At 38.7% G+C, this 26,844-nt stretch overlaps 1 protein-coding gene across 1 annotated transcript in view; it reads left to right on the top strand.

The window, feature by feature from the left end:
• ndst1b (N-deacetylase/N-sulfotransferase (heparan glucosaminyl) 1b) overlaps positions 1-26,844 on the top strand; it is a 162,226-nt gene that overhangs the window by 119,263 nt on the left and 16,119 nt on the right. Inside the window, exons 5-10 of the mRNA XM_049466033.1 lie at positions 5,067-5,540; positions 14,169-14,256; positions 15,579-15,733; positions 16,747-16,932; positions 20,882-21,010; positions 25,178-25,360. Coding sequence (XP_049321990.1) covers positions 5,067-5,540; positions 14,169-14,256; positions 15,579-15,733; positions 16,747-16,932; positions 20,882-21,010; positions 25,178-25,360 — 1,215 coding nt within the window. The remainder of the gene's footprint in view (positions 1-5,066; positions 5,541-14,168; positions 14,257-15,578; positions 15,734-16,746; positions 16,933-20,881; positions 21,011-25,177; positions 25,361-26,844) is intronic.

Below are 26,844 nucleotides of genomic sequence, written 5' to 3'. Positions count from 1 at the left end.
GAGGGAAGCACGGCTGGTCCCGCGACTCCCTGATTATGAGACGGAGCCAGGTACGCTGCCAGCGAAGGCTCCATCGGAGGGGGGTTTAGCAGCCCCGCCTCCCCTGACCCTTCCAGCTCGAGAAACTGCGCGTAACCAGGCACCGTGGTGCGGGTTGACAGCGGTTTAGCCCATGACGACGTCAGCTCTGTCATGAAGTCGGGGAAAAGTGGGAGACGATGCTTCACCACTTGCGGAGCCGGGGGAAGGAAAAATCCCGCGAATCTGGTCGCTTTTTTGGACAGATGAGGAGCAGGCCACTCCACGTCCAGCTTTTGCGCCGCACGACGGTAAAGGGAAAAGAAAGAGGTGTCAGCCTCGTCCTGTTTACCCTCCGCAGCCGTCGGGGCTGGAAGAACCTGCAGCTCTTCCTGCTCGTCTTCGGAGTAATCAAGCTCGTCTACACCGAGATCGAACGGGTCGTCGTCCTCGAGCTCGGCTGCAGGCTCGGAGAGCTGCGGCTGACACGGAAGAGTCAGCGACGGCGAATTCATTTCGCACATCTCCAGACTCTCCATGTGCTCAGCCCAGTTAAGGCAAGGTTCCCCTTCGTACTCAGCTTCCTCGACGTCCGAACAGGACGGCCCAGCCTTTCCGGAGATCAGGGGATCCTCGCGTGCCACTGCTGCTTGTCCGAGAACTTTCTCAACGAACGTTACACGGCGTTCGAGGGTCGACCGCCTGAGCTGGCGACAGAGCGCACATGCATCAGGTTGGACCAAGGCCCTCCTAGCATGGACGATTCCCAGGCAGACTGGACATGCATCATGTTGGTCCTTCTCGGTAATGGCAAAACCACATCCCTGAGGACAAGGACGGGAGGCTTTCTTGCCAGGCTGAGAGGTAAGGTTGGCTTGCGAGCTCATTTTAGGCAGCCGTTAGCGAAGCTAAACAGGCTAGCCCCGAGACTTACAAAGCAGGTGTAAAAGCAGCAAAATCCTTTAAATAACGCTCCGCGGGAAGACGACTCACCAATATGAGGTTGTTGTCGTGCTTGCCTAATGGAACAGTTAAGTTATCCGAAGGATTGCTGAATTGAGCTAACTAGACTAGCAGAAAAGGTGTAAGGTGTTCTCAGCGAAGTGAAGAGCATAAGAACTGAGGAGTGATGCTGGTGACGTGGGGTTATATGCAGGGGGCGGGCCCTCCTGCCCTCGTCACTATGCATCATCTGCCTTTTAGGCGTGATTAAAGGTGTCTTCAGCCAGACACGCAAGGGCGTGATATCCCATACATTATGTGTTGTACCTCGTGAATCGACTGAAAGGGAACTGAGCAATATGGTAAAAATATCATATTACGTTATTTAAAGACATTCTCATGATGCACGATATTTATTGCAATGTTTTAATATGCAGAAAAATGCATCAGCAGTGGCAGATTCTTTTTTTGTAAAAAAACAAAAAAAACAAAAAACAGTTAAACAGTTGATTTTACCTAATTGAAAATCTCTGGAATATAATCAAGAGGAAGATGGATGATCACAAGCCTTGAATTTTTGCAACAGGAGTGGCATAAAATTATCCATAAGCAGTGTGTAAGACTGGTGGAGGAGAACATGCCAAGATGTATGAAAACTGTGATAAAAAAAACAGGCTTATTCCACCAAATATTGATTTTTGAACTTTATGAATATGAACTTGTTTTCTTTGCATAATTTGAGGTCTGAAAGCTCTGCATCTTTTTTTGTTATTTCAGCCATTTCTCATTTTTTGCAAAATAAATACTCAATTACAATTTTTATTGAATTTCCGTAGTTTATAGAATGAAACAACAATGTTCATTTTACTTACTCAGAACTTGAACTGGTCTCTTAATTGTTTCCATAGCTGTATTTGGAAAATGTTTTTTAATAATAATTAATAATGTCCTTATTTTCAATGCACTGCTGTTCTTGAGATAGCAACAGTATGTGGATGAGCATTCTCCTGTTGGAATTGAGCACCGGAGTGTGTGATTAATAAAAGCCAGATGAAGACCGGAAGTGATCTAGTATCTTAATGAATTGAAATGCCACTCAGTGTCGCCATACACAAAGTCATTGGTCATGACAAAAGCATAATGGCAGCTGGTTATCTTCAGTGATTAGTCCGGCACCCTGAGCGGCCATCTGACCCCCATCACTTAACCTGCAATAGATTTTCCCACCCAGTAAACGAAAAGCATCAGCATTTAATTATTGCCCCATTGATTCACAATGCATGCTTAATGATCGTCTTATCACTAAGCTAATCATACCACATTATATACCAAGATGTTGACGCTTGTGTGACACGTGTACCTGATATTTAGCTAATTTATTTTCATTTTGGCTGATCTCTTATTCGATTCCATGATGTAACGTGAACCAGCCCATGCACATTAATGACTTATGATGTATTTCTGGCAATTATAGACTAATAAACTAATTAACTAAACTAATAAAACTACAAACACTTGTATTACTTGTATTGCAATTGTACTATTAAGAACACAGGGTAAACATCATTCAAAGTGCAATCTAAAACAAATCAAATGAACCCTTGAATGAAAAAAATTGTCACATCATGTGTCTCTAACCAAGGTTATAATAGTTTTTAATTTTTCATTATAGTTTAATTTTATAGTTTTAGAGTGGGTTTGCTAGTTATTCTTAGTTTTTCTATTAATGCTTAGTTTAAGTTACGGTAGTTTTTATTCATTCTAGTATTAGTTTTAGTTTTTATATATATATATATATATATATATATATATATATATATATATATATATATATACATACTTTGGGTATACTTTGGGATGTTATGTAATAAAACTCAACAAAAGAAACCATTAAAAAAAAAATCAGTTACTGTGAAACAATCAACTGTTCACAAAAAGCTGTAACAGTCCACAAGTTAGCAGCTTTAAGTACAAAATATGTGCAAAACTGCTGCTTAAAATAGCCAATAAAACACACATGAACATGAAACACACATCTCATCAGAGAGCACAATCTGAGAAACACATAAACAAACTCAAAAACTCTATAAACTCTACAGGTTTCACTTATTTTTACCAAAATTAATCCCCCAGCACTAGATACAGATACAGCTTTTTACCATATCAGTGTAGAACTAACTATACTGCCGCACAATGCCACTGCTGTAAAACGGCTCAAGTGGAAAGAGTTATAAATAAACAAACTTATAAATAAACAAACACGAAAACTAAGGGTATTGTACCTGTAATTTCAGTTCGTTTTGTGAACACTCAATTCAGTTCCAGTTAGTTACCTTTTTTTTTTATTATTTAACCACCGTTTCTATTAGTTTTAGGTAACAATTTCTTTTTTTTTAATTTACTTTCAGTTTTCGTTATTTCATTTTTCATTAATGATAACTTTGTCTCTGTATAAACACTTAATGTGTTTATACAGTAAATCATATTTATGTCTGTATTGTGATTGTGAATGGAAAAGCAATTGCTGTGTGAGACTCAGGGCTAAATGAAGATGGAATCTGAAGAGAAGAAGCAGAACTGGTTTAAATAGCAGGCGAAATTGGGATGTGATGCAAGACGAGGGTGCTAAGGGGGATGGAATTTGAGATGCGCCACTCCACCTTCTTTCTTCATTTTAGTCATAATTCTCCGAAATGTAAAATGAGATCACTTTATTCCCCTTTCCAGATGTTTGAGTGGGCTTTTGGTTTCCCCTTTTTATGGATTGTTCAGGTTACCTTGCAATGACTTTAATTCCACGAAATGCTATGTAATGTAATGTAACGTAATGACTTACATTACAGTAATTACTAATAGAAATATCGCACATCAGCAGTGGCATAAAGTTATCCAAAAGCAGTGTGTAAGACTGGTGGAGGAGAACATGTCAAGATGCTTTATGAATATAACCTTGTTTTCTTTGCATTATTTGAGGTCTTAAAGCTCTGCATCTATTTTGTTATTTTAGCCATTTCTCATTTTCTGCAAGTAAATTCTCTAAATGACAATATTTTTTATTTGGAATTTGGGAGAAATGTTGTCCGTAGTTTATAGACTAAAACTCGTTTTTTTCCTCTAACACCATATTTCCATGCAGTTTACTAAGTCAGTGACATTACCGCTAAAAATATATAATTGATGTTTATTATTTAAAAATGAATACAAAAATAGATACTATTTTTAATACAGAATACTAATACATGAACATTACTTGTATTTCTTGCATTGTCAGGTATGAGGTTTTGCCAAGCCCTAGTACATAGTGTGTGTTAATGCATCTGTTTTGTCATTAAAACATATAGGGATATGTGAGCCTTAATCTGCCACTTGCTATTGAGATTTTTTTTTTGTTCATTAAAAGCTGCAGTTAATACGTCAGTGAAGGCCACTTCCTACTACATTATCACTGGCCAATAGGTGAGCAGTAATAGGATGATGTCACAATCAAATATGGCATTTTAAATACTTTTTACATACTACTTTAGTCTTTTTCCCTTTTTTTGTTGTTTATAATTCAGTTTTGTTTGTAAGGCTCCAATAAGAAAGCTAGGTAGGATTTTGTAGCTTTACATTTAAAACCTAGAAATCACTAAACATAGCATTGTATAGTTTTTAGTGTTTTTTCCTGTCCTTTTACGCAATAACCAGCAGAAAACCACTCAATCATTTCAAGTTAATGAACCAAAGAACCAGCCTTTATGAATATGCTTCGGTGAATACTAGAATCTGCCTAAGCTCATTGTGTTGTTCTCCATAAAGTGCAGTTTATCACCATTTGATTCAGCCTCGCTCAGGCTGCTGAGTAAAGAGGGCTAGAATGCGAATGAGGAGTGAATACACAAGTATCCTAACCCTTTCTGCCTCAGGGGTTCCAATGAAGCTCGTTTAAGGGGGCACACCATATAACTTAAAGCCTCATGAACGAAGAATGAATGAAGAAAGCAAATGCTACTTTCTTCAACTTTTTAAAAAACTTTTCTTATCTTCAAACAAAGCAGACTTTTAACTATTTTCTTTTCTCTCTTTCTCTCTCTCTGTGTCTCTGCATCCAACATGTTCTCACAAAGGCCAATGAGAACAGTTTACAGAGTGCCCAGCTGAAGGGTTTCCCCCTCTTCTTACACTCTAATCTGGGCCTAAGAGACTGCAGTGTCAACTCCAAGTCCCCCCTGCTGCTCATCACTAAAGCCCGCGAGGTGGAGCGTGGGCCCCTTCCTGGGGATGACTGGACCGTTTTCCAGTCCAACCACTCCACCTACGAACCTGTGCTTCTGGCCCGGGGCCGGACGGCCGAAGCCGGGGGTACGCCCGGACCCCTGCATGCAGCGGTGGTCCAGGACCTGGGTCTTCACGATGGCATTCAGCGAGTGCTCTTTGGGAACAATCTGAACTTCTGGCTGCACAAGCTGGTGCTGGTGGATGCTGTGAGCTTCCTTACAGGCAAGCGGCTGTCCCTAGCACTGGAGCGCTACATTCTGGTGGACATTGATGACATCTTTGTGGGCAAGGAGGGCACGCGAATGAAGGTTTCTGACGTAAAGGTGAGTAGCAAGCGCCCAAAAGATGAATCCTAAAACACGGTACCAATTAAAATGAGGTCTCTACAAACGTTTGAACACCTTACAAAGTTAGTTGCATGGCTAGGTCTTGGGCGTATCACATAGTCTCAGTTGAATTGTCTTCTTATGGCTCATTCGGAAAGAAAGATGGTTGGTGTGAGCAAAACTGTCTAGGCAGATTGGCATTGATTGTCTTTTTTTTTTTAACCAGCATACACAAGAGTTTTCTTGGTCTTCAACATCTCGCCGTGATCTCCACATGGAGATTATATATAATTTTATTTATTTATTTATTTTATTATTTTTCCCCCCTTCCCAAATTTTCTTCCCAATTTGCATGGCCAATTACCCAAGCCACTTAATAGGACCCCCCCCCCCCACACACTAGTGATTCCTCACATGCGTCCTCCAACACATGTGAAGTCAGCTACATGTAGCCTATTTTTGAACTGCTGCTGATGCACCATTGCCAAGCAGCCCAATCAGCGCATTCAGAGGAAAGCACAGCGACTCTGTTCCGATACATCAGCTCACAGGCGCCTTGTGCTGATTGACATCACCCTTTGGAGTGATGTGGGGAGAGAGCGTCATCTACCCACCCAGAGAGAGCAAGACCAATTTTGCTCTCTCAGGGCTCCGGTAGCTGAAGGCAAGCTACATAAATAGGATTCGAGCCCGCTGGACCACTCAGAGCCCCAAAATACCATTTCTTAGCATACTACACTTTAGAAACCTCAGGTTGAAAATGTTTTGTCTGTCTCTTAATGCTTTTGGTCATCAACGATTTGTCACGTTAGGTTTTTTTTTTTTTAGATATTCAAACATTTGAGTGATTCACTCAATGTTTAGGAAGTACTATCACAAGATTTAAAATAATAGTTTGTGCTGACTTCCTAATTATAGCTTAATGACATGCCTTAAGCCTGATGTGCTAATCCAGATTTGAGACCTTACCAAATTTAGACCATATAGCCAATATTGTTTATTGGTTTAGCAAATGATTAGCAAAAAATGCTGTTTCAGGTCAGTAAAACGTTTGTGTGTGTCACCATGCACAATGCAGATTTTGGACTACAATCTTTACATAGGGCAGCAGGTTGTGTGTTAAATCACATACTTAAAATGTAAAAAAAGAAAAATTGCTTATCAGATTTAAAGCCTTTAAAGCCATTTTTGTTCAGAACAATGAAATTGACTTGTGAGGATATTTAAATACATTGGAAGTAGTAGTAGTATTGTGTCCCATGACTTTTGCCATATCCCATGGAATCTAAAGACTGCTACACAGATTTTCTGTTGCTTATCTGTTTGCGTGGACATTTCTAGTCAGATGCTGCCAGTTAATATCATTACAACCCACAGTGCTGTCTACTGTGAGTGGTAATGCATTCTGTGACACTGTGGCTCAACTAATCTTAAATTTTATTCATCTGCCACCCACTATTGGATCTCGTATGAACTTAATAATGTACATGCCTTGCCCATTAACACACTGGCCTGGGTTTAGTCTCACTCACAAGATGATACCTTACAGCTTATACGGGTGTGGGTGTTCCCGAGCCGTGCCCTGAAGTAACATTTCATAATCAATTTAAGTACTGCTATCCCATGACATTTGGCTTATTATAAATCTGCTGATCCAAAATGCCAGTCCATATGGCTTACTATATTTGTCTATTGTGTTTGCATGTTGAATCCTGTAATTGGAGGTGTTATAGCATGTTGTGAGCAGTGGTATGTGGTGTGAGTGAGCTGGAGATGCATATGATCTGAACTAGAATTAGGAGTGAGTTAGATTTAAAGTGTTGTATCTCATTAGATTATTATAAATATTATATATCTGAACAAAAGGCTCAGTAAATAACAAAGAACACACATGCTGAGAAAAGTCCATGATACGCTTTTATTCCTGGCAGTATGTTGCGCCCTGTTCTCCTCTCCTTCTGTTAATGTAGCTCAAAGCGCTTCGTTTTATGTAGCCTTCAGTTTATGAAAGGCACGTGCTGATATAAAATAACACAGTCGTGGTTTTATTGGGCAAATTATTGAAGCAGTCAAAGTTATTGTTGGAAAAAGCCTGTGAACTGGTGCATATATTATGTAGTGCATTGTCCTTTATTGGCAGCAACCTCAACCAAATGCTTTCTGTAGCTGCTTTATTGGCAACTACCTTTTTCCGCCCCTCAGAGAGGCTCACATGCGGTGTCCATCAGTGACTGACCATTTAAACCATATACTGTTTGTCCAGTAAAGAAATGTCACTGTAAACGATGCATATAAACAAGAGAGAGAGAGAGAGTGAAAGGCAGACAGGGAGAGATGAGGAGAGAAAGAGCGAGAGACAGACAGAGAGAGGCAGGCAGAGAGAGATAGACACAGAAATTCACAGATAGAGAGAGAGAGAGGCAGACAATGCTGTGGTTTTTATCAGCGCAACCAAGCAAAACCAAGTTAATATATAACCATTGAGTTTTAGCATGTCTGACAAACCAGTAGGACTAAAATAATATTTACTGAGTTTTAAAACTTGGTTTTATTTTTTTGTTAATATGATATTGAACATGATATATAAGTAATAAGAGCTACATCTTTTTGCTCTTCTGGTTATCTGACTTATAAAGCTCTGGAAATTCAGTTTCTGAATCAGTTTCTCTGATTTTGCTATTCATAGGTTTATGTTTAAATAAAATCAACATTGTTGTTTTATTCTATAAACTACAGACATTTCTCCCAAATTCCAAATAAAAATATTGTCATTTAGAGCATTCAGAGCAGAGCTTTCAGACGTCAAATAATGCAAAGAAAACAAGTTCATATTCATAACGTTTTAAGAGTTCAGAAATCAATATTTGGTGGAATAACCCTCTTTTTTAATCACCGTTTTCATGTATCTTGGCATGTTCTCCTCCACCAGTCTTACACACTGCTTTTGGATAACTTCATGCCACACCTGGGGCACAAATTCAAGCAGTTCCTCTTGATTATATTCAAAAGTTTTTCAATATGGTAAAATCAGAAAAACTCAATTTTTAAGTGGTCTCTTATTTTTTTCCAGAGCTGTAAGCACAGGTTCAAATAAAAGGAGATGATTTGGACATATAGGTAATTATAAGGCTATTTATTAATTTTGGTAAATGAGTAAATATGTTTTTCCATTTTCAGCTTAGTTGCATGGTTTTAGAGGTATTTTGAAAGGGGTGAATAATATTTACAATGTGATGTGTGCAGTAGTCACACTTAGGTGCAATATCAAATTATGTGTTTGTTTCTTTTTAATACAAAAAGGAAAAATGCGCACTGATTTCATTGGTAGAATGGATTTGCCCAATATCAATTACTCTACTCCAATCTTTGATACAAAGAGTGCATTGTTAATATATCAATATGTTGGATCATTGACTTCTGGTGGAATATCTTATATATATATATATATATATATATATATTTTTTTTTAATTAACATTATTGCAATATATATCATATACATATTTCTTATTGCAATATAATTGCATTTCTCCCTCCATATCTTTAGCCCTGGTATTTAACCCATTTAGCCCTTTTACACACACACACAAACACACACACTCTCACAGTCCTACAACCTAGACCTACTTTAAGCTCCCTGATTAACTCATTCTGACCACAGCGGATGTCTCTGTGTGTCCCCAGTTTCCTCTATTTTGTAAACCAATATTTGGTCACAAGACCAATCTCTCAGAGATTTATGACAAATAACAAATATTTTCTGTAATTGCATCCTTCAGTACATCTGCCATAAATCACAGCTACAGCTACATTACATGAGCTAATTGGGAACTTCCCTTCAGAATTCCCCTACAAATTAAATCAGAAGAAAGTTTATCAGTAACTTTTAGATGTTTGTGTGATTATATGAGACTTTCTATCGGTTAAAAGGAGATGAAGTCCCATATATTGCATTTTTAACATTAAAACCATAATTAATACCATATGGACGAGGGTTTTGCTGGGAAGTTGTTTGCCAAAGCATTTATGGAGGCGGGCTTATAGCATCCTGGACGGAACAGAGCTCTGGAGTCCAGAGCGACAAACACTGGCCCGTCCGTGTGCGTTTTTCCAGCAAGGCGAAGAGGCGGTGTGAAAACGAAGAGGAAAGAAAAAAAGGAAAAAAAACTGGATCCCCTGCCAGCAGCTCAGTACAGTAGTGTGAAAACCGAATGACATCACAGAGCTGTAGCCTCAAGAAATGGAGATGTCCTTGACGGTGTGCCCACACTCCTTTTTTATTTCATATCATCTTTCTGCATTTCTTGTTTCTCTCTCTCTCTCTCTCGCTTGTCTCACCTTTCTTTCCTAAACTCTCCCCTCATTTCCTCATCTCTTTTTCTTTTTTTTCCCCTCTCTTTTCTTTGGTTCACCCTCTTCCTAAACTTGATTTTACACTGTTTTTTCTGGCTCTGATTTGAGTACAGACAGAAACAGAGAAAGGATTAATAACCACAATTGAGAAATGTGTTGTTGAAAATTATTTATTATAAATAAATTGAACTATCAATAGATCAATAGATTAATTAGATTCAAGGCTGTATTCACTGTGGTAAAGTAACTGATTAAGGTAAAGATCAGATTATTATTATTATTTTTTTTTTTTTTTATTGTTATGCATCTTGATTTTTTTTAGGGCTGTGTGGACATGCCAAATCAGATGACGTCACTTTTATATGTGGTCCTTAGGCCTTTAAATAGTATCACAATATTTCACAGTATTTTTGCGATTTACAGTGTATTTGGCGATATGAAAATACACTTAAAACAAATAAACTTTTTTTTGTAATTATACGTTTTAAACTTCCAGCAGAAACAAAAAATCTGTAAATCATTGCCTGTTCTGTAAACAATAGTAACTTACCAAGAGTCAGATTTTTAAATAAAATATTATTAATGTAGAAAAAAAAAGTATGGTAACATACAAATATTAGTAATGTAGCAGACACAATCTACCAAAATACAAAAGTACAGACCATTGAATGCATCCATATAAATTGCAAACAAACAATTGTAGAGAAATATCCTTAAGGCTTTACTTAATTGAAGATTACCTAAGATTACTGCTATAATCACCATATGATTTTTTTTTATAATATTACTGTCACAGTATATTGTGTATAATGCTGGTAACTGAGGCTGAAGTCTTTGTCCCATCTTGCTTACTTTGTTAATTTTGTGTTAGAACTTCCAGTGCAGCAGCAGATCCATTTATGTAGATTACAACCACAGTTACAAATAGGTGCAGTATGAATAGTTTAATATGCTCAGTTAGTTAGAGACTGTCATAGTAATTGTGTAAGAAGTAGGCGTGGTGAAAGAAGTGCTTAAGAAAGTCTGTTCACCCTGCTGTGAGTTCCTGTTTTAAAAACATATTTTTAAATTACAGATCAGCATTTGATTCAATTATGCGCAAATATTAGATTTTTTTCTGGCAACTGCTCATATGCAGATCTCCATATTGAAGGAGGCTTACCCACTAACTGACCCTCCTCTGCTAGCAGTATAACAACAAGCTGACTGGCTGTTTTTGGCCCCTTCCTTATGTGTTTTCTCTTCTGTTTCTTTCGGGGGTTTTCTTGTCTGTCTGTTTTTTGTTTTTGCTCCTCTTCCAAACATGCTCTTGCACTCATGCATTCTGGTCTTCTGGCTTTGATTTAAGAGAACAGACTGAAATGTAGAAAGATACACAGGGGGGAAATGCTTAAAATGTACAGAGAGAAATATGTATGGGATGAAAAAGTGGGGGTGAAAGAAGTTGTATGGAGGAAGGCTGAAGATGTGGGGAAAGCAGCAGGCTTTTCTCTCCTTTCTTCTGCTTAAAAATAGAAAATGGGAAGTTCAGTGCCCAGGAAATTGGTGCAGCTCGGCCGATGCCACCATCGATCAGTTTTTCCCTCCCCAAATGACAGCCCCTTATCGTCACTTCTCAATAAGCCATTAATCATCCAACTCAGAAAACTGTTAGCATCGTAGCTAATTAGTATTGAGGAATTCGATTATGATTTGAATACTAAGGATTCACCAAATATTTGGCAGCCAAAAATATTTATCAGAATAAAATATACCTAACAATGAGTTACATTGAATGTCATATATATATTTTAGCTGTGACTGAACGATACAAGCTGTGCCAATTTTGGATAGTTCCAAACCTAGGCTTTGTTTGTTTACCACAAAAGTTGCTGCCTTTTTCTGTGTAAAAGTAAGCTATTTACATGTGTTATGAGTACAACAGCTAAAGTAAATTTATTTTAATTTGACTAAAATTGAGCTCCTTAAGTAAATTTATGATTAAAAGGGAGATCCACAGTGATTTGTGTATTTTGTGGTGAAAATAACACTGCTGTGGAAGCTAGCTAGCTAGCTAGTGTTTTAGTGCTTTTAGATGCTATTAGCATTATGGCTAACCACTTCCCTACTTAAGGTAGCTGCTGTGTCTGTTAGCATCACTGTAGCTTTAACCTGGTTAAGCCCAGCTGTTAGCATTGCAGCTAACATGTTTTTCTTAAATGAAGGAAGAGACACAGAGCAGAAATGCTAAAAACAGACAGACAAACACACAGAAATATGTATGGAATGAGGGAAAGGATCTAAGGGGAAAAAATATATAGTTGAGGTGAAAGAAGTAAGATTAAGGACAGGAGCAGAAGGGAAAGCAGCAGAACTTTCTCTCTTCTCTTCGGCTTAAAAAGAATCTCAGAAGTGAAACACTCAGAAGATGCAGCTCAGCCAACGTTAGCATTGAATAGCTTCTGCTAATCTGTTTCCTTCTCCAAAATATTTTTAACCTTTTAACCATTTTCATCTTAATGCTGATGTGCTTCTTAGAATATTTACTTGGTTTGCTTGGAGACACATTCTCAGACATCCCAAGTTGCAAAAGTTGATTTCAGGGAGGTTACCCCATCCAATGTTTTTGGAAGGCCCTGCCTCCGCTTTCCTTTTTTTTTTTTTGGAAAAAAGGCCTTTATTTAACAAAAATTGACAGTTACAATATCACAAAAATTGCACAACATCAAAAATATTTCATATCTTACTACAATAATTATTAATATTGCCTCCGCCATGATCTGCTTCTCTCACTCGCTGAACAAATCCCGTCCGGGAGAGGGGAAAAACACTGCCCGCCCACACTAAAAACTGAACAGGCCAATCAGAACCCTTTCTGTTTTCTCTCTCTCCTTCCCACACGCGATTAGAGAAAAAAAGTCTGTCGTCTGTGTGCGCGTTTGGGGCGCTCGTTCTGAATTCCGGGAGATTATATGTGACTCGCGGGCATCAGGGAGCCACTACCGAAATGCGGGAGACTCCCGCAGCTTCAGGGAGACTTGGTTTGTCTGCATTCTCTCTCTCTCTCTCTCTCTCTCTCTCTCTCTCTCTCTCTCTCTCTCTCTCTCATTGCTTCAGTATTCTTTGCTTCATTTCTCGGATCTAGACAGCTTAGAAATCAATTAGCATTGTAGATAGCCACTATCTCCACCTACACTTTTAAGACTGGCTGTTAGCATCGTAGCTAACTGTTTCCCTGCTGAGGCCTACTGTAGTGTCTGTTAGCATTACTGCTTCAGCCTGGCTAAACCTGGCTGTTAGCATTGCAGCTAACATGCTATTCTTGGATAGATGAAGATAAATATACTGTACAAGTTCAAATACTGTATGTATGGGATGAGAATGAAGCAGGATAAAAGTGAGAGTGGGGGTGGAAAAGTGGGATTTCGGGAAAGCAGCAGGAATTTCTCTTTTCTGATTTCTCTTTAAAAAGAAACTCGCCCAGAAGTACAACATCTAGAAGATGAGTAAAGCTCGGCCGATGTCACCATCGATCAGCTTCAGCCCCAAATGACAGCCCTTTTGTCGCCGCTTCTCAGACCAGTCAGCTTTTCAAGCCTTCTGCTTCTGCCACTCTGTCTTCTTCTCGAAAACACACTCTCTCCCTCTCTCTCTCTCTCTCTCTCTCTCTCTTTCTATATCTCTCCCTCTCCCCCACTCCCCTTCTCCCCCATCAACACCAGCACCATTTTTTTCCCGACTCTTTGTTCAAAGGCCGTCCAAAAACTAGCTGCAGGCATGAATTTTTCAAACCTGCTCGCCTTTTTTGTTTTGTGTTTTTTATATATATATTTATATTTTTTTTCTTTTCGCCCCCGTTCGATCCCGCTCTCGGCTTAGCAGCGGCCCGACGCCTGCATTAGGGGAAAGGGAATGAGGGAAAAGGGAGCAAACATAATCAAAGCCTTCCTGTCTGTCTGTGGACCTCCTCTGCGTTAAATATGAATCTGCTCTTTTTGATTGAGTTGCACAAGTGGGGGAGGCAGTCGGATGAGAAGAAGAAAAAAAGAACAAAACAAACAAAACCCAGTAAACAAATCGGACCGGAGGCATATGCAAGCCTTAGTCCCCCCCCACACACACCCTCCCCAGCACAAGATGCTAGACTACAGCTGTGCATTAGTCATGTGTAGATGATTTGGTGTGTGTGTCTGTGTATGCTTGTCCTCAGGGTGCTCTGAGGGTCTGTGTGAGAGTGTGTGAGTGTGTGTGTGTGTGTACTTGCTTGTAAAGACGTTTCTCATTTATCATTAAGGCCCTACTGGAGACCCAGAATGAGCTGCGAATTCATGTACCCAACTTCACCTTCAACCTCGGCTTCTCTGGAAAGTTCTTCCACGCTGGTAAGGAAAACACACTTCCACTTCTAATACACTCTACACTCTTGCAGGGTAAAGGTGTATTAATACTTGTCATCTTTTGTTAATAATACAAACCCTGGTGCAGTTGCTCTGTAATGTAGTTTGTTCGAGTAAGTGTGAACACAAGAGTGCCGTTTGCACTCTAGTGCACAACAAAGAAACAGACAGACTGAGACCATCTGAGCAGATGGGACTCGTACATTTCTACACGAATTCTAGCGTGGTATGAAATATGAACAGTAGGAATGCTACTTTCTTTTGGCGGAATATTTGAAAAGACCAGTTTCATTGTTTTTTCCAATTTTAGGATTTTTCACCAGTGACTGAAAAATACAGGTTTAGGGTAGTAAAGTTAGCTGAACTTAGTATTAGCCATTGTATGTTTACCAAAAGACTGGCTGCTTTTTCTTTGTAAATTCCAAGTTCAGGGTTTGTACAGTCATGAAAAACCTGGAAAAGCCTAGGCCTGGATAAGTTTTGGAAAAGCCATATAAATTTGGTCTACAAAAAAAATTGTGTTTCAGTTTATCGATGGAGAAAATCTGTTTTGAGCACAACAATTATGTCAGCTCAGAGTTAATTCAGTAGCCCATTTATCCCTATATCAGGATCTGAAACACATTTTATTATTAAAGATTGTGTGGCTTCATTTTAGACCTACTATAATCATTTTTTTTTTTATTTTAGTTAATTTTTGGTTTTATTGTCCACGTCCGTATTGATGTTTTAAATATTGTATGGTCATGAAAATTTAAGCCTTGCCTTGAAGGCATGGAAAAGTTAGCTTGCTATGTGACTTGAGTAGCACTGCTGAGGTAAATTTGACTCTGCTAAAGTAACTTTATGATTAGAATAAAAAATATATTATTAATATTATATTTAGGCTATGTAATTATTTATTGGTTAAGTTTAAAATTAGTGTTTGTTATTATGCCTCCAGATAATTGTTTTGAGTTCGTTTTAGGTGTCTGACAAAAAGAAATCACTTCAGTGCCAAAGGCATCTAAATGAAGCAAACACAGGAAGAGATTTTTAAGTTATAAGCTTTTAAAAACTACCAAATATAAGCACACATTCAAGGCTGAAAAGTTGGTTTACTGATGCAGTGCCATAGAAGAGGGTTGTTGGCTTAAACATATGTTTTTCACTGGTACAGAAATGCTTCTGTACCCTTTATCCACTTTATTTTATAATAGTATCAGTAAATATGAGAAAGTAGTTGTTGGTAATGTGAAGTAGTATTTGTTATTTATTTGAATATGTTCACACAGTATGTGTATGTGTGTTTCTTTCCTGCTCTTCAGGCACTGATGAGGAGGATCTGGGTGATGACCTGCTGCTGTCCTACAGTAAAGAGTTTTGGTGGTTTCCTCACATGTGGAGCCACATGCAGCCTCACCTCTTCCACAACCACTCAGTGCTGGCCGAACAGATGCTGCTCAACCACAAGTTCGCTGAGGTGAGTCTGTTGCGAGTACAGGCTGTGCATTGGTGCTGCATGTGAAGCAGCAGCTGTGATTGAGCCACCGTAGACATCATGTTGACTCCACACTAAAGTATAAATCGGCCTTTAGTGCATACAAGGTTGCAGCAAGGTCTGCTGGTTTGGTGACTACTAAATTGTAGTTGGCCTCTAAGATTGGTGACCACTGGATTGTAGCTGGTCTTAAGGAACACTGGATTGTAGCTGGTTTTAAGGACCACTGGATTGTAGCTGGTCTTGAGGAACACTGGATTGTAGCTGGTCTTAAGGAACACTGGATTGTAGCTGGTCTTAAGGAACACTGGATTGTAGCTGGCCTTGAGGAACACTGGATTCTAGTTAGTTTTGAAGGACACTGGATTGTAGCTGGTTTTGAGGACCACTGGATTGTAGCTGGTCTTAAGGAACACTGGATTTGAGCTGGTCTTGAGGAACACTGGATTGTAGCTGGTCTTGAGGAACACTGGATTGTAGCTGGTCTTAAGGACCAATGGATTGTAGCTGGTCTTAAGAACCACTGGATTTGAGCTAAATCCCGCACTGTTGTTCGATACAAAGGTTGGACTTAAAGTCTGCAGACTTTAACCTTCTTCAGAGTTAATGATCACTGGGTTGGGGCTAAAACCTGTAGGTTTAGTGATCAGTAAGTTGTCGCTAGTCTTTAAGGTTAAGGATGACTGAGGAAGGGCTTCTTTCTACTAAGTTGTAGCTGGTTTTCATGGTTAGTGGCCGCAGGTTTAGAGCTAAAGTCTGCAGGGTTGGTGGCTGCTGAAGCTGCAGGTTGTTCTTAAGCTTGGTGAGACTTGGAGTCAGCAGGGTTGACTACTAATAAATTTTTTCTGTTCTTGAAATATGTTGACCACTAGGTTGGAGCTAAAGTCTGCAGGGTTGGTGACTACTAAGTTGTAGCTGGTTTTCAAGCTGGTGACCACTGGATTGGAGCAAAATTCTGTAGTCCTCTTAAATATGATGCTTTTTTTCTCTTTCAGGAACATGGCATCCCCACCAACATGGGCTACGCTGTAGCTCCTCACCACTCTGGTGTCTACCCCATTCACATGCAGCTGTACGAGGCCTGGAAAAAGGTGTGGGGCATCAAGGTGACCAGCACAGAAGAATACCCCCACCTCAAACCTGCCCGCTTCCGCAGAGGCTTCATCCACAGTGGCATTAGCGTAAGTGTTTTCCTGATCCACTCATACCCGCGCAAGACACAAACACACTGCCACGACCATTCAAATGTCTCTGCAATGCTGAAAATGTATTGATACACCACCCAAATAATATCTGCCCCAGTCCACTGAAGAACAAGGTGAAATGAGGATACTAAATAAAAATCTTTGTAGAACTACAAAATGCTCCTGTATGATCAGTGGAGCTTATCAGATGGACAGTGAGTGTAGAAACAAGGAGATTGTTATGATATTCTAACTGGACCGCATATAACACATGCAGACTGCAGAAGGTATTGTATTTTTCGCACTATAATGTGCACTTAAAATCCTGATCCTTTAATTTTCCAAAAAATCATCAGTGCGCCTTTTAATCTGGTGCACATTATGTATGAATTTTTATCAGTCAGGTTGTAAAGAGCAGTAAAGCCACTCCACTGAAGTACAGCATTATACTGGAGTTTCAGTTTAGTTTTCCAGCACCAAGGCTGGAGTAGCATTAGCTGCTAACCGCTGTTTCCCCATTCAGAGAAGAGTGTTTGCCTGTATCCTGCTTCTAACCCCGGCTAGCACTGCTAAAGTAGTGCAATAGCATTAGCCACTAACCGCCCTAGCTTTTTCGTTGTTCAGAGGGGAGTATATCGGACTGTAGCCTTCTCGTTTACTGTGTTAAACCAAGCTACGAAGAAAGAACAGGCTAGATTATATCACCCTGGCTTACCGGAGCACTAAGGGGTTCCTCAGTGTTGAGCAAACTGCTAGCGGTTAGCCGCTAATGCTAAAGCTCCAGCCTTAGTTCCGGATCAATTCGGGATTCTAAGCTTACTGGAAATAAACAGAAGCGCTTCACTCATCCAGATAAACAGTTTTCAGGAGATAAATCTGGGTTGACTTTAAAAGAAAGTCTTCAGTTTTGTTAACGTGTTTATATATACCAGAAAATAGACAATCATTGATAGTGCGCCTTATATTTAAATATATATATTATACTTAGCAAAACTACATGAATCTAAAAAAAATTAAAGACTAGTGAGTGTGATAGGGTGGTAAATTTAAGGAAAGGAATACATAATATAAAGTAATAAATTAAAAATAAAATAAAAAAAACAGTAGCCCCAATCTAAACTAATTATGCAGATCTGGCTTTGAAGATCCTCGCAGGTCAAAGTGCTGCCGTGGCTCAGCGTTAAACTCTTATCTGGCTCGGACAGAGCTATGTACAAACCCCTGGCTATTCCATTTGCTGTTTGATGTTGAAATCCCGGGAGGAGGTTATGGGCAAACCGTTTATAAAAGCACTACATTTTCATTTTTGGTTTGTTTTACCATTTCTTTTTCTGCTTTGCTCCTGGGCATAACATTGCTGCATATATATATATAATATAACAGACGCCTTGTTTGAGTCATGACAAAGCGTCATCTGTGTGTGTGTGTGTGTGTGTGTGTGTGTGTGCTTGCTGGAAGGCCTGGACAGTTAAACGCCACCAAGGGATTAAAGAAAGATGACTGATCTAAATGGATACCTTCGAATGGGGGTCTGAGAGAGAAAGAGAGAGAGAGTGAGAGAGAGATAGAACACCAACCTGAACCTTTCACAAACAAAGTGTAGTTTTCTCCCTGGAACATTTTTCTAAAGGTTATCCCAACTAATCTGCAATTCAAAATGCCACGCGGCTAGTTGTGTATTATGACACTGAACAATTAGCATAGCAGCCGAGATTGACCCTGATTTTTCTTCACACAGCTGCACCTTGATCTCACTGTTATTATTATTTGTTTATTTATCATAATTATTATTATAATTATTATTATTAATGAGGAGATTTGGAAATATGTAGACGATGTTCGACTGGAACGAGCTTGGACTGGCCCTCTGCAACTGTGCTATATGTAGCTGTTTCTATTTGTACACAGTTCATATCTGAATAGCTTGGTTGCCATGTGTATAAAAACACCCCAAAACATCATCTGCATCAGTTGCCCCAGATAAGTTAGAGCATAAGGTCTATCCTAAACCATATAAGAAAAATGAGTAGTGTAGAATTAGAAGTGTACAAACTTAGGGAAACCTTAATGCCCAAAGTGGCAGCAGATCAAAACACAGCCACATAAATTGTTGTTGGTGTTTTTTAACCCTTTGCAGCTGAGCAGGAGCCTTCTCCAACATAAACAGAACAATTTATAGCAGGCAGTAACGTTGCTTTAATTTTCCGTAATCCTATACATTCTTTTAATGTAATGTCTGTCTGTCTTAATAGTCATGCTTTGTCAATATGTTATGGTTTAAAAAAAACTGGTTATTAATCTCTGTACTATTATTGTTGTTAACGTACATCATCAACAAACCCATGTAAAGCAGTTTCTTATTCAAACATCGTAGTAATTCCATGTAGGTTTGAAAAGTATTATGTCTCAATAATATCACATAATAAGAATAAGAATTTTGTATATATATATATAATATATATATATATATAATATATATATATATATATATATATATATATATATATATATATATATATATATATATATATATATATATATATATATATATAACAAAATGTTATATGCTAATAATTTTTACCTACATCCTAGTTTGTTCCGGTTTCAAAGTAAAGTTACAAATTACAAGAAATACAAGAAAGTGTATTTCAGTGAAGTAAAGCCCGCAGTCGGGTAGAAAATGTTCTTTGCTTACATCAAGACAGCAAACTGAGTCATTTTGGAAGGACCCTATAAAAATATATCTTACGCTGTAAAGACTTTTCTTATATTCAAGCTAAGAAAATGGAATACCGAATTGAAATCATGTTAAATTTATCAAACTTAGCAAAAAGATGTCATATATAACTTTTTGCTAACCCAAAATGAGATGGAGCATTTTCCTTTTTTTTATTCCATATTTCCCTATGATGATAAGGTTTGGATTTGAGCCACATTTGCCTGCTGTGTGAATGTAGCCTTGGGGAGATGCATTGAAACTTGTTTTTCTTGATGCAACTATTACTTTGTTTTGTAACTTGTAAACTTTTTAAATTAAACTAAACTCCAGTCAGACTTGCATTCAGCCTCTTGCATTCAGCTGGCTACTCATCAGTTTTCAGATAAGCACTGCATGCAGCTCTCTTAGTTTCTGCAGGAGCTGCACTCTCTGCTTTTTGATTATTGTTTTATTTTTATTAATTTTATTCTGTTTGATCTGTCTGGCAGTTGAGTGTGAACTTGTCACAGTGATGTTAATTCTGACCTTAACACAGCGGTGAGAAGTATTCACAGGGAACTGGGCCGCCTTGTCTCGGAGGTGCAAACATAGATATTTTTCCCCCTCTCCACTCTGGCCCCTCCCCTCCTGCTCCCTCTTCCCTCTCTCTTTTGCCATAATCAGCATTCTTCTGCTCTCAATTGGGAGTTTCATCCCGCACAGCTCTGTGTTCATAAAGGGGAAGAAAAGCACAGAGCTGGAGAGAGGGAATTAAACGGAAAGTACTGTTAACCGTTCAGTGTTAAATAAACCATTACCCAAATGTTTAGGCAGTATAATCAGCCTGCGTGGGTCTGATTTTGCTCTTTCCCTCTCTCTCTCTCTCTCTCTCTCTCTCTCTCTATACGTTATCTCAGTCGGAGCGTTTTCAGTTCCCTTTATTGTGCTTAAGCAACATAGTTGAAGGCTGAGGTCACTCACTTTCCACTCGGTTTCCAGCCCAGCCCAGAGCAGCACTTAAACGCTATTGCATATTGTGGCTAACCAAATACGTTTTTCCGCCCTAATTTGTCATGGTGGATATAGGACACACAAGCTTCTTTTGTCCAGCTGTACAGCTGTGTTTTGGTTGAGTTTATGTGTTGAAGTTGAAGTTGGGATGTTTTTGCTCATGTTTTGTGGATTTTTTTTTTCGTCCTGGGTTAAATGTGATTTATTTATCGTGCAAACCTTTCTTTTTCTCCTCAGGTGCTACCCAGACAGACCTGCGGCCTCTTCACTCACACCATCTTCTACAATGAGTACCCTGGGAGTCCAAAAGAACTGGACAAACTCATCAACGGAGGAGAGCTCTTCCTCACTGTGCTGCTCAACCCTGTAAGTCCTATTCTTAAAGAGACAGATTGCCTGACCATTTATATCTGCTCACTTTTTGTGACTAGAATCCAGATTGAATCTTGAGAATGAGTGGTTTAGTGAGCTAAGCACTGCCACTATGATCAGGAGATTGCCAGTTCAAATCCTGTTCATGTAGCTTGCCATCGGCTATCGGAGCCCTGAGAGAGCACAATTGGCCTTGCTCTCTCTCTGGGTGGGTAGATGGCGCACTCTCCCCACATCACTCCAAAGGGTGATGTCGAGCAGCATGAGGCGTCTGTGAGCATAGTATCAGAACCGAGTCGCTGTGTGCTTTCCTCCGAGTGCGCTGTGATGCTACTTGGCAGTGCTGCATCAGCTGCAGTTTGAAAAGTAGCGGTAGCTGACTTCACATGTATCGGAGAAGGCATGTGCTAGTCTTCACCCTCCTGGTGTTGGGGCATCACTAGTGATGGGGGGGAAATCCCAATGAGTGGAGTCCCACAGGGTTCTGTTTTAGGGTCTATAATACTGATGTTTATTATGCTGATTAGAAATCAAGTTATGATTAGGGTAATGAACTAAAAGAGGGGCCTATGTTCAGGGCTTAATGAGTTAATCCTTAATGGGAAGTGTCCAGTAAAACTAAGCTTTACATTGATCCTGTTAACACCTGGTCACTTTGTGCATCTTGAGTATCAGGATTATATCCCACACAAAAATAAGTGTAAATAGACCCAACCCAATACATATTTAAAAAGGATACAAATCCAGTCATTTAAACCACTTCAAAAGGTGATCTGAGATACATTTGAGCCATATCACTTTTATTAACCCTGAAAAAGACCCCGTTTGGGCTCCACAATATAGGTTAAACTTTTACCAAGTAATTAATAGTAGTTCCTGCTCTATGATTAATAACATACAAATAATTTAGGGTTATTCACATTAAGTGACCTGGTGTAAATTGAGTTTCCATTTACCCCTCTATAGTCACTGAGTTGAATAATTTGGTTCCTGAAGTTTGCATCTGATGTCCTGTAACTTAAAGTACACTGTTAAATGTTATTTTAATCTTTTTGACTGCACACTAATATAAATGCTCTATAGGATCACGTTCATCATGATGTATAAGATAAACCATTAAAAGTTAAAGAACCACCCACAAGAGGTTTTCCACCATAAAAAAGGCAAACATGATTTCTTTCAGTTATTATGTTTCAGTGTAAACCATTGTACTTTACTAATGAACCCATAAAGAGTGTAGGAGGCTGTAGAGGGAAAACTTTAGATCATTAGCATTCCATCCTGTCCATGCCTCTCACTCCTGGACTGTCAGATTTACAGTTTATATAAGTAGGCTGTATCATTTGGACGCTAAAACCTGGCCGCTTCCTACTGACCATGTGTTCATCACCCGATTACATAAAGCTCAGAAGATTTCATGAGAACAGCAGTGCGAAGACTGCTTATGATGAGGAGTCAAGAAAAAAAAACCTAGAAGCTTCCAGAATTTACTTTTACTTTAGTTTTAAGACAAAGTTTAGAAGTTTTAAGCAGATATGATCAAGTAGAGATTTACAATGACTACATAAAGAATTAATATGACTAGATAGTTGAAGGAGTAGTTAAGCAATAAAGCTTATTACTCTTATTATTATTATTATTATTATTAGTAGTAGTAGTAGTAGTAGTGGTATTGTTATTATTAAACTGCTATAAAATATAGATAAATTATGTAGATTATATCTAGATAAGGCCAAGCCACGTACAAATGCAATTGTAAAAACAACCAAGACACATTTAAAACATGCAAATCTGATCACTTTCAGACAACCTTCTAAAATGCTTGTGATCAGATTTGAATGTTTTAAATGTGTCTTGGTTATGTTTACACTAGCATTTTTATGTGGCTTGTTCTTATCCAGATATAATCCTGATACTCAGGTTTATACAGGGACTGTGCCATGCTAAAATGCATTGGATACTTAAACTTAATCCTTAAACCACTTCTAACTTCGTTACTCTAATAATTAAAATCAGTTTTATTGACTCTAATACAGAACCCTGTAGGACTCCACAATAAATATATATATATATATATATATAAAATGTTTTTGTATTTTTTATTTATAGATGTCTGTTAGATTACTTACTAACTAACAGCATTTTCTGTGCAAATTATGTAGAGAATCAAATCTGTTTATTCTCCAAAGTTGGCCTTTCATTTGATCTGACTGACTCATTCATCATTCTTGACGTCTTGACTCTTCGACTCAATTTGATTTAGATTCACTCCTGCGCAACATGGGTCTACACATCTAGGTTTGCTTAAAATTAAATTGAATTATTTTTAGAAGGTAGAACTAGAAGCGGGAATGTAAAAGATAATGTGCATGAACGCACAACTCCAAAATTTCTCTGAGAATCAGGATTTTACTGAACCAGCACATATAAAAAACACAACTACAGAGCCTGTTTTACCAGTGTTCTCAAGTCTCATGCTTTGAGCGTGTGACACACGCACCTCAGCGAGTTCACACGCTCACACTCCACACATGGTATTTCTCACCCTTGCCAATCCATCGGCTGTATATTATAATGTACTCTTGTTAAGCCAATCAGAATATAGATCGCTCTGTTGTTAGGCAGACCTAAAGAGGGTGGAGATTCAGCCGGAGTGTCAAGCGTGAAGAACTGTCCGATTCAAAAGTTCTGAAACGCACGTCGGTGAACAACTGAGGAAGAACAGCGCGCACCCACCACAATCACATATCCCACCCAACAAAACTTGAGAGCCCTGTGTTTTACTGTGGAAGATGCTTTGAAACTGTTTTTGAACCCTACTAAGCACATATGGAACATCTTTGTGCAGACTTAGTCATCACATTAAGTGTGTACTGTTTGTTTTGCAAAGGGGTGGAAATATTTTGAACCTTGGACTGTTAAAAAAGGTTAAGAACCCCTGGTTAAAATACTGTACTGTAGCATTTGGCTTGCTAACTAGCACATCTCCATTACTTTTGTACTTTACTGTGCCATTTAGCCAGCCAAAGGGTACCAAAGTAATGAAGCTGTGCCAGATTAATAAGCAAATCAAATGCTATTAAAACAGTTTTTCTGATATGGCTTATAATAACTTATTCTTTCATTTCTTCTGCTACAAAAATAATAGAAATGCTTCAGGGTCTTAAAGATTTCTGAGCCAGTTCTATAGCTAAAGTCAAATCTTATATTCACTCGATCCCGCACCCCACTGAGGGCTCATATAACCAACTTCACTTCAGTTAATAAAATAATGGAACAGCGCTTAAGATGCCGTCATGGATTCCCTTAAGGGCATAAAGAGGCTAAGTGGACGAGGGCATGTTAAAACCGGTTCTGAAGTGCAAGGCCAGTTCTAATAATATTAGAAGGCACCTTGCACAGAACACTTACAGCTGTGCAAACTGTGCAGTGCTTTTGTCCATTTTGGTACATCCGTCATACAGTGGTAGAACTGACATGAACAAACACATCAGTTTGAGCTGGCTTTACTGCTGAAAATATTTTGAAGTGGTCATGTGATTACTGTATTCAAACAAGAGGTTATACAGTATTGATTGCTGGGATATTGGTTTTTCATTGCTTTCCTTTTTTTTATTATTTTTTTTATTTATTTACATTACACATTTTTACATCCCATCAGAGAGAAACTCATTAATACATTGATACAAGGCAATTAACTGTATTTCTAAGATTGTATGACTTATAATTAAATATAATTAAACAAATATGACATATAATTAAAAAGTAATTCAAACACACAAAAAACAAACACCCTACTCACATCCAAGGATGTTTTACTTAAGACAGAAGACAATAGTGCAAGTGATGGGGGGGTGATTAAGATGGGATGACAGTCTAAGTATAAACAGTAGTGCAAATTTGGTTTAATAACTTAAGGCTGGTAAAGTAAATGAGTGCATTAAGTTATTAAATTTAAGTTAAAGTGTGTATGACAGTGCGAGTATAAGCAGTAGTGTAGGTATGGGATGTGTAGTGCATGTCCGTTTTGAAAAAAAAAAAAGGTCTTATTGTTATTCCAGGTTCTGCTGTGAAAGCTCACTGATTAGCATTTTATTTTATTTTTATATATATATATTTTTTTTAACAAAATTTGCCTTTGACTCTTGTTTCTGACCTCAGATCAGCATCTTCATGACCCACCTCTCCAACTACGGCAACGACCGCCTGGGCCTCTACACCTTCAAGAACCTGGTGAAGTTCGTCCAGACCTGGACCAACCTGAAGCTGCAGACACTGCCACCCGTGCAGCTGGCCCAGAAATACTTCCAGATCTTTCCCGAGGAGAGGGATCCCATCTGGCAGGTGAGAGAAGGATGGGCCTCTTGATGGAGTTGGAAATGTGTTTTAGGAGGGGGGTTGTGGGTAGGGAGCGCCACTGCTATATTATGTAGTGCTCACTGGAGGCTTTCCTGATGACAGTCTCCATGACATGCGTATTCACTCTGACGAACAGCGAGTGAAAATGGCTTTCCATGTCGTTTGCCAGCGAACCCGAGAATGCTATTTCTGAAATTGTATCTTCCGCGCTTCCTCTCACTGCCAGCAGAATTATTGAAACCATAGTCGTATCTCTTTCTGCTTTTCTCTCTGTCTCTCTCTCTCGCACACACTCTCAAACACAAACTCCTTCTCTCCTCCAGTGACTCCTACTCCCTTATTTCTCCTCGTCTCTTCCTCTCTTTCTGCCTTGTTCCCTTTCACCCTGGGAAACAGACAGAGACAGTGACTTAGAGCCCTAAATCCCTCTTTGATCCTGCTTGTTTCCTGTCAAGGTTGAGGTCCCATCTTTTCAGTCTGTTCTCCAGTGTTCCGGAGATCGCTCCGGCTCGGAATAATCTCCTTTCCTCCACACTTGCTTTCCCAAGAAATCCACAGAACATTTTTTATGTTGCCTCAAAACTTTTAAAGCTTTTGTTGGTAATAAGAAAAAATATATATATTTTTTATTTGAAATCACCAACAGTGTACAACACACAGTTACTGATCTAAAAGTCTGATTGTCTGATTGGCTGCACAGTATAGACAGGTATATGCACAAACACACACACGTACATACAAGTATGTTCTGCATTAATTCATAATAATACCAAAAATATGATGGGTTATTTAAAAGCAATGGGCTTTATGTTGCTTGGCAACCATGCATGGCCAGTTAAAAAAACATTGCTGGGCAAAAGAAAAGCGTTTTGTAATTGTCCATAATAATTTCACACTACAGAACAAGAGATCAGAGTTCAAAGATTTTCCCTGTATTTGTTTAATGTCCAGTAAATACAACAGTTAAGTAATTAATTTTACATCTTTAGAGAGGAAACTAAGAGCACATGAGTCTTGAAAACACAATATAATATCAAGGCCTATCTATATATTTTAAGAACTTCCAAAAGAGAAGAAAATATTCCAAGTTATCTGAAGGTGAAGCATATTACGTTCTGCACCTTCCAAGAAATTCCAACCAATATATTATCTACATATATTTTGAAAATGTTCCTGTTGCTGCTTCAGAATTGATAGGTTTTAAAATTTTAGAGGGAACATTTACAATGTGCCAGAAAGCTTACTGCACACTGATGCCAGCGCTGCATGTCGATGCACACAGGTACTTCATAGTTGAGTATTGTTCAAAAGCTTAGTGCACCACAACATGCAGCATTTTCACGATGTGACATTAAATTAAAGCCCATATTGAGACCACAGAAAGCCAGTGTATATCACATGTGAGAGAAATTTATAGAGAGAAAGGCACACATTCTTTTGGTAAACAAACAAATGCTAATTCTGAATTA

This window comes from Astyanax mexicanus, chromosome 17 (assembly GCF_023375975.1).
Source record: "Astyanax mexicanus isolate ESR-SI-001 chromosome 17, AstMex3_surface, whole genome shotgun sequence".
Lineage (NCBI taxonomy): Eukaryota > Metazoa > Chordata > Actinopteri > Characiformes > Acestrorhamphidae > Astyanax > Astyanax mexicanus.
This window is presented reverse-complemented; position numbering and strand designations above follow the sequence as displayed.